Below are 8506 nucleotides of genomic sequence, written 5' to 3' on the forward strand. Positions count from 1 at the left end.
CAGATATGTTTGAAAGTGTCATCTGACATCTTGTTGTGTGCGTGTGTGTGTGTGTGTGCGCGTGCGTGTGCGTGTGCGTGTGTGTGTGTGTGTGTGTGTGCGCGTGTGTGTGTGCGTGTGTGTGTGTGTGTGTCCCTGCAGCAGGTGTTCGTCCCCGAGGGCCGCCCGGCGCCCAAGAACGACGTGGGGACCCGCTTCAACGTCAAACACAGACCCTTCCCAGAGGAGGTGGACAAGATCCCGTTCGTTAAGGCCGACCTGAGCATCCCTGACCTGCACGACATCGTGGATAAGGAGGTAGGACATCTGCCGTCGTCTTCCTCACTCCTGCCACGCTCTTAACTTCACTTTAGAGAGCGGGAGGAATTAAAAGTAACATACTTGTTTCATAAAAGGACGCATGTGTAAGGAGGACATCTCAGAGTGAGTTTGCTCTTCTCAAATGTCTGTTTTTTGTCAGTCAGAACAATTAAATAGAGTGGAATAATGACTTAAGACGACTACATCAATTAGTGTAACTTAAAGGGGCACAGTCACGTGTATGTACAGAAGTAAGACGTAAAGGTGTCTTATAATCCCATATGGGATGGGCCGACAGTAGGCATGACACTGAAAGAAAAAATAAATAAATCATTCATTCATTGTCACACTTGTTTCTGTTGATATTATTGGGATTAAATGCTTAATGTGTTGGCCTTTTTTAAAATGCCCGTCAGTGTAGCTGTTTCACAAAAAATGTAAATCCCCTGACGTCATTGGACCTGTTTGCCCTTTGTTTTTTTGTGATTTTGCCGCGGTTTTTCCAATAGGAAACGGCTACACTGACGGGCATTTTAAAAAGGCCTACACACAGAGTTTAAGCATTTAATCCAAATCATATCAACTGAAACATACGTCACTGTGTCCCTTTAAACAAAATCACATTCACTATCCAAACCATCATCATAGTGAAGTTCTGTGCTCCCGTTGAGCGTCTGTGTGAAGGTGATGTGTGGACTGTCATGTTCCTCGACCGACAGGCTGAGCTGTTCATGGCTCCTCCCACCTCTCTGATCTACAGCGATCCAGACGTGAGTGCTTCTCCAGCACCCTGGGACGCCACTCGCTAACGTCAGCTCACTAACCCTATCACAGCCGAGCACAAAACCCCAAGCTTTAAATCTGCTCCCGGAGTCTCGTTTATTCTCGAGTTTGAAACGATCCGTTTGGGTGCTGCGGATGGGTTCTGTGTTCTGGGAGCTGGGGTGTTTAAGAGGGAACGGGTTTGGGTGCTGCGGATGGGTTCTGTGTTCTGGGAGCTGGGGTGTTTAAGAGGGAACGGGTTTGGGTGCTGGGTCCTTTGTTCTGGGAGCTGGGGTGTGCCGGGTTTGGCACAGGGGGCGTTTGCCATCATCCTACATGTCATGTCAGGTGAGGGGATTGGATTAATGAACGTTTTCCACAGGGGATGATCGTGTGTGTTGGGGGGGGGGGGAATCGGTCGGGGGTGCGGATATACAGGTGTGGAGCGGCACCGGCATCAGGGGTGCCATCGACCCCACTTCAGTTAGGGGGCGAATTAAAGCCCCTCCTCCTCCTCCTCCTCCCCTAGTTGGAGCTGCAGCACGAGAAGCTGCGGGGGGTGATGGTGAAGCAGATGGAGTACGAGACCGCCCTGGAGCACCACAGCGAGGAGGCGTGGAGGACGAAGAGCTTCCCGGACCCCCTGACGGACTGCAGGCCGCCGGCGCCGTCCCAGGAGTTCCAGACCGCGCGCCTCTTCCTCTCGCACTTCGGCTTCCTGTCGCTGGAGGCCCTCAAGGTACCGCGCCGGTGCTTCACGGGCTCCACGCGCAAGTCTTCGGTTAAAGCTGCAGTCGTTGATTTTTATCGATCACTGATATCAGGTTGTTTCACTGAGCCATAGCGTCCGGATAGCGTCCTACTTCGTTGAATCGCCCCTACCGGTCAACTGGCTGTTTTTATTCCAGCATTTCTGCCTGTATGGACAGTAGCCAGCCCACGCCTTTGCTCCGCCCCCGTGCCTTAAATGTACAGTATATATTATATGTTTTAACCTTTTGTTTGTAAACAAGTCTCTTACTGCCGTCTAGCAGTAAATACAATCAGTGACTGCAGCTTTAAGAGAAAAGCTCACGGTGGAAAGATGCTTAAGCACCGATTGTATTTTTAGTTTGCTGTTCTTTCACTTTCACTCTTCAGCGCTAGATTATGCTCTGAGTCACTTGTTTTAGGAAGGAGATGCACTTGTTAGGGTTTTTCCTGGCTCAGAATGGGTCTTTGGGGGGTGATCAGTTGTATGCCGACTAGCCTGCCAGCATATATTTGAGCAATAAACCACGAGAGGCCGTGTGTTATAGTGATTTTATAACAGCTAGGGGGCGTTGTTAGGCACGACACGAAGTCCCTCACACGGCCTCGAGTGGTTTATTGCTTTTATACAACGGTTACTACAGCTATTAGTGTAAAATAAACACACAGCAATGAAAAATATGAACATTTATTCAAAACGAAGCATCGTTCCCTCAATTCCGCCGAGCAAAATAGTTCCCCTAACAAAAGGGTTGCCAAGCAACAACAACAACTACAATGCATTGGATCAAACGGGAGGCGCATTAATACTGAAAATGGAATGATATGCGGTCCCAGGTGTGTGTTACAAAGTATTTTAACACGGCTTCCAGCCAATCAGAATCAAGAACCAGAACTAACCGTTGTATAAAGGCCTATATTCTTCACTGGCGTTCTCACTGAGCTCACTTTTCTTAATCGTGGGAAATCTCACATGACACAAAATGGATATGAAGACAACATGTTTAAGATCTGATAACCTGTCTATTAATAATCTAAATTACGAGTGGTCCAAACCATGGACAATGCAAGAAAGAGGGATGGGCTGTACAAGCTATCAAACACATTTGGAGAGGATTTGAATTGCTATTTTTTATTCTAAATCTTTAGCATTTTGGCACTGGTGATTTTCCTTTGGCTCTGGCTAAAATCTCTTTGGGGGGCGCTAAAAAATCCTCTATGCAGGAAAAACCCTGCTTGTAAGTTCTGGCAAGTAGCACACTGTAGTACTGTACACTGACTTTCCCTAAGTTAAATGCAATTATTGTAAATAGCTTTGGATCAAAGCGTCAGCTAAATGACTGTGGAATGGATTCGGTTTCTTAGACTCTCGCAAACAGGAAGTCATCTGCTCAGAAAAGTCAATGTATTGGAAGCACGCCGTCACTGCAGCGCAGTTGATATGGATGGATGGACGGATGGATCGGCCGGTGGTCAGAGTGGATGTTGTGTGTGTCCCCCCCGTGCAGGAGCCTGGTAACAGCCGCCTGCCCCCCCACCTCATCGCCCTGGACTCCGGGGTGCCGGGCTTCTTCGACGACATGAGCTACCTGGACCTGCTGCCCTGCCGGCCGTGCGACACCGTCTTCATCTTCTACATGAGGGCCGGTCAGAAGACCAGCCAGGAGGTCAGGAACCTCCCCCCCCCCCCCCCCCTTCCGTTAGGACGAGAACTAACCCTAACCCTAGGACAAGCTAGACCAGTGTCTCGTTTCCACGTCACGTAACCCGATGTTAAACCCGGTTTTAATTTGATAATTTGCCATCTTTTTTGAAAGGCTTTGTCCAGTAAGCACTAATGGATGTAGGGTCAAGTACGTCTGTAGAGAGCATGTCCTGGCTGTACTGTAGAGAATATTCCGGATGTACAGTAGGTAGCCGAGGACGTTCCTTCTGTACCTGAACCGTCCCGCGGCTCTGTAGATCCTGAGGAACGTGGAGTCGTCCTCCAATGTCCAGCCGCACTTCCTGGAGTTCCTGCTGTCCCTGGGCTGGCCGGTGGAGGTGGGCCGGCACCCGGGCTGGACCGGCAGCGTCTACACCAGCTGGTCCATCAACAACAATAGCAACAGCAACAACAATAACAACGGCAGCGGGCCTGACTCCAGTCCGCCAGGTCAGAGCTCACCCGGCCCCGCCCACGTCTACGCCGGCGCCTGTTCGGGCGCCTCCCTCATTCGGGAGGGGTTTTGAACTTGACTCGTTCAAAGCTGTAGGAACGCGGCGCCCTGGTCGTGCCCCGGGCCGATGCTGATTGGCTGTTTCTGTCCCCCCCCCCCCCCCCCCCCCCGCAGACGAGGTCACCCTGGGAGACACGGGAGGGGGCGTGTTCAACGGAGAGAGGAGCGTCCTGTACTACGCCGACGCCCTGACGGAGATCGCCTTCGTGGTCCCCTCTCTCACCGACTCCTCCGGTCGGTGTCTGGTGTCTGTTCGTCACCGTCGGCCTCGCCACCTCTTCTCCTCTCCAGCTTTTCTTCTCCTCCAAAACTCTGTCTCTTCTCTATCTTCTTTTCTCTCTTTCGCTCTCTTTCTCTCGACGTCTCTCTTCCCCTGCCTCTCTCTAATTTGCTTGTGTGATCGATTCACCATCTAAGATTAAGTTCTGTAGCCGACGGTTTGACTACATCGGTTTCCCGGTTGGAGAGGAGAACGCTCCCTCGTTATAGATTCCTCCATTACCGTACGACCACAACGTTCCGCCCTGCGCATTCCTGGGCGCTGTAGTCAATCACAATCAATGTTTTAATTGCGTTAGCCAGGACGCTACTTCCTCACCGCTAACGAACGACGCCGGCTCCCCCCTCTCTCTGTCTCTCCCCCCCCCTCCCCTCTCTCTCTCTCCCCCCCCCCTCCCCTCTCTCTCTCTCCCCCCCCTCCCCTCTCTCTCTCTCTCCCCCCCCCTCCCCTCTCTCTCTCTCTCCCCCCCCCTCCCCTCTCTCTCTCTCTCTCTCCCCCCCCCCCTTCCCTCTCTCTCCCCCTCCCCTCTCTCTCTCCCCCCCCCCCCCTCCCCTCTCTCTCCCCCCCCCCCCCTCCCCTCTCTCTCCCCCCCCCCCTCCCCCCTCTCTCTCTCTCCCCCCCCTCCCCGGGCGTGTCGCTCCTCCAGCCGAGTCGTCGGAGAACAGCTTCCCCTCGGGAGACTCCGACTCCCAGATGGACCTGCTGCCCAGCGTGCTGAAACAGTCGGGCCTGACCCTGGAGCTCTTCCCCAGCCACTCCGACAGCATGGCCCCGGCACAGAGGGTAGGTGGAGGAAACCAGGGGCCCCCGCCATACCGGGACAACCCGTCTGGTGACGGGGCGAACGGAGAGGTCAAAGCCGTAAGGGGGGACTGACTCGCGGGGTCTGTGTGTGTGGTGCTTTGTAGAGTCCCACGGCGAAGTGCAAGAAGGTCCCCCCCGGCAGGACGGCCCCTCCCATGGGCCCCGAGACCAAGGTCCTGGTGGTCTGGGTGGAGCGCTACGATGACATAGGTGGGCCGCAACACCCACACACGGACCGCCATGTCGGAACACATCGCTGATATGATGGAGAGAGAGCATTTTCTGTACCTATGTTTTTTTTGTGTTTTTTTTGTCACTCTACACTTTTTTGGTAGCACATGTTTTGTATATCAACATGGATTAAATGATTTAGAATATTTTTGCATCCCTAAACCTCAGTGTGGACAGATTTTTTGCACTGGGTTGAGAAGAGCGTAAACTATCTCTAAACTATTCTCCTATTTTTCTTTTTAGGAATACATGAATAATTATTTTTTTTAGCAGTTTATTAATACAATTATTATGTCGGATCAGCTACAATGAAAAACGTGGTGCTTGTGGAAGAGCGGGTCCGAGTGTACGGCAGGGTGATTGAAAGCCCGTCTCTCCCCCTGGTGTGTGTAGAGAACTTCCCCCTGGCGGAGCTGCTGGTGGAGACCAGCACGGGAGTGGACACCAGCACCAGTACCAGCAGCAGCAGCGCCTCGGGCCGCTCGGCCGCGTCCTCGGAGAAGGACGTCCAGGTGATCTTCGTCCACCCTCTGAGGACCGGCCTGCTGAGAGTCCGGCTGCACGGCGCCACGGGCAAGTTCAGCATGGTGGTCCCCCTGGTGGACGGCATGGTGGTCAGCAGGAGGTCGCTGGGTGAGACGCCGCGCTCGTCTGTCTGTCCGTCCGTCCGGGGGTAGTGTGGAGGGTGTGGACGTGGAGTTGGTTGAGTGTGTGTGTTTGTGTTTGTGTGTGTGTGTGTGTGTGTGTGTGTGTGTGTGCGCGCGTGTGTGTTTGTGTGTGTGTGTGTGTGTGTGTGTCTGTATGCGAGGTCCGAAATAAGCTTTTCATCACCAACTTTAACACGTATTTTCGGCGTTTTGGCGCCAACTTTAACGCATATTTTGGCGTTTTTAGCAGGTGTTCATTTCAGGCCCTGTCTGGGTGATGCGTCCTCCACCCTGGCCGCCTCGTCTCCCCGCCCCCCCTCATCCACCCCCCCTCGCTCTGGTCTCTCCTCCCAGGGTTCCTGGTCAGGCAGACGGTCATCAACGCCTGCCGGAGGAAGAGGCTGGAGAGCGACACGTACAACCCGCCGCACGTGCGCAGGAAGCACAAGATCGCCGAGGTGGTCAACCGCTACCGCAACAAGCAGCTGGAGCCCGAGTTCTACACCGCGCTCTTCCAGGAAGTAGGAGAGGCCAGCCTGAACCCCTGACCCCGCCCCCGTTCATCCCCCACCCCCCCACCACCACCACACAGAGAAAGACTGACGCAAAGGACTGCAAAGAGTCTCTATATATTTATATACCTTTTTTTCATCCTTAGTTATTTATACCAGCACTTCCACCGCGCTACGCCGAGGTGGCTAGAAGTGACAGATTAAGACTGCGGCCATCTTTGTATTTTTGTGACTAGCCGTCCTCCTCCTCCTCCTCTTCTGTACCTCCAGTCGACACAGCCGCCTGGCTGGACTGGCCCCCCGGCCCCGGAGAGATGAGGCGAGCAGGCGTACTCGCTCGCACGGAGCGGTATATGAACTGGGGACAGGGTCTGGTTGTTACTTAGCGTTGACAACGTTCCAGTCTACGGCTCTGACTACTTCCTGCAGCCCTTCCAGCTGGGGTGATGCTTCTTTATCAGTCGGCTCTTCTATCAAGCACCTCCCGGTCCGTCCCATTCCTCCTCCCTCCAGTGAGGTCCATGTGAGGTCCACTCTGTCCAATGAGGTCCATGTGAGGTCCACTCTGTCCAATGAGGTCCATGTGAGGTCCACTCTGTCCGGTGAGGTCCATGTGAGGTGTACTCTGTCCAGTGAGGTCCACTCTGTCCAGTGAGGTCCATATGAGGTCCACTCTGTCCAGTGAGGTCCACTCTGTCCAGTGAGGTCCACTCTGGTGCACCAGATATCATTCATGGCCCGTGCTTCGGTATTGGATGTGGAACTTGTTTTCTTATATGTCGACATGGAAGAGAAAGTTGAGGGATCAAAACCGGAGCATCCAGGCGTTTTTTGTTTTGTTTTATTCACAAAAAAGACAACACTACGAAAAGGAAGTAGTTAATACTATTGACATAGTAGCATATCATTTCTAACCATGTAATAGTAATACTAATATTTGACTCAGTTGTGTTCTGTGAAATCCCCTCCTGTTGAAAGTCTCTCTTCCTGCAGACTCACACGGGCCAGAGGGGTGGGCCAGTCTGTCAGAGGGGTGGGTCAGTCTGTCAGAGGGGTGGGTCAGTCTGTGAGAGGGGTGGGCCAGTCTGTGAGAGGGGTGGGCCAGTCTGTCAGAGGGGCGGGCCAGTCTGTCAGAGGGGTGGGCCAGTCTGTCAGAGGGGCGGGCCAGTCTGTCAGAGGGGTGGGCCAGTCTGTCAGAGGGGCGGGCCAGTCTGTCAGAGGGGCGGGCCAGTCTGTCAGAGGGGTGGGAGGGGGCTTTTCATTTCAATCTCAGGTAGTCTGTGGCACCTTGTTTTGTAAGCATTCACATCTGGTCATGCACTCGATGCACTCCAACCATGTGACCTCAGTTGAAGGCATTCTTCTTCTCTCTCTCTCTCTCTCTCTCTCTGTCTCTGTCTCTCTCTGTCTGTCTCTCTCTCTCTCTCTCTCTCTGTCTGTCTGTCTGTCTCTGTCTCTCTCTCTGTCTGTCTCTCTCTCGCTCTCTCTCTCTGTCTCTCTCTGTCTCTCTCTATCTCTCTGTCTGTCTCTCTCTCTGTGTCTCTCTCTCTCTCTCTCTCTCTCTCTCTCTCTCTGTCCACTTTCTGTTAATTGCACTCTAAAACCATGGCATTTCACAGTCACCTAAAAGGTGACACTAATCTATCTCATTTCCGTTATTTGCATATTTACTCGTTTTTGATGTTTGTTTTTTGTCCATATCAGATAAGCTCCGAGATATACCGACTTCCTTTGATACGTTTTGAATAATTCACTGTTGAAAATGTTGCCACTTAATCTTGAGCACAGGTGTAGCAGCATGAATGTCAACCATCTTTTAACATCACATTTGATACACGCTTTAATGTTTTTTAGTCATTTCCAGCCTCAAACCAAATTCAGAGTGATGGCTCACGGGTGTAGCCAATAGCATGCATGTAGTCGTCCATTTTGTACATCTTTTTTCACCAGCTAGTGTCTTTATTTGTGCTTGGCTTTGTTCCAGACCACAGCTGGTATTAC

General features: G+C 52.5%; 1 protein-coding gene across 2 annotated transcripts in view; it reads left to right on the forward strand.

The window, feature by feature from the left end:
* Positions 1-7507, forward strand: part of ralgapb (Ral GTPase activating protein non-catalytic subunit beta) — a 28016-nt gene extending 20509 nt beyond the window's left edge. For both annotated transcript variants that reach the window (XM_084460648.1, XM_084460649.1), the window contains 9 exons: positions 142-297; positions 1592-1801; positions 3321-3479; positions 3775-3967; positions 4146-4265; positions 4958-5094; positions 5220-5325; positions 5740-5979; positions 6348-7507. In XM_084460648.1, coding sequence (XP_084316774.1) covers positions 142-297; positions 1592-1801; positions 3321-3479; positions 3775-3967; positions 4146-4265; positions 4958-5094; positions 5220-5325; positions 5740-5979; positions 6348-6541 — 1515 coding nt within the window. In that variant the 3' untranslated portion in view covers positions 6542-7507. The remainder of the gene's footprint in view (positions 1-141; positions 298-1591; positions 1802-3320; positions 3480-3774; positions 3968-4145; positions 4266-4957; positions 5095-5219; positions 5326-5739; positions 5980-6347) is intronic.
* The last annotated feature ends 999 nt before the right edge of the window (positions 7508-8506 follow it).

This window comes from Borostomias antarcticus (genome assembly GCF_949987555.1).
Source record: "Borostomias antarcticus genome assembly, chromosome: 33".
NCBI classification, from domain to species: Eukaryota; Metazoa; Chordata; class Actinopteri; order Stomiiformes; family Stomiidae; genus Borostomias; species Borostomias antarcticus.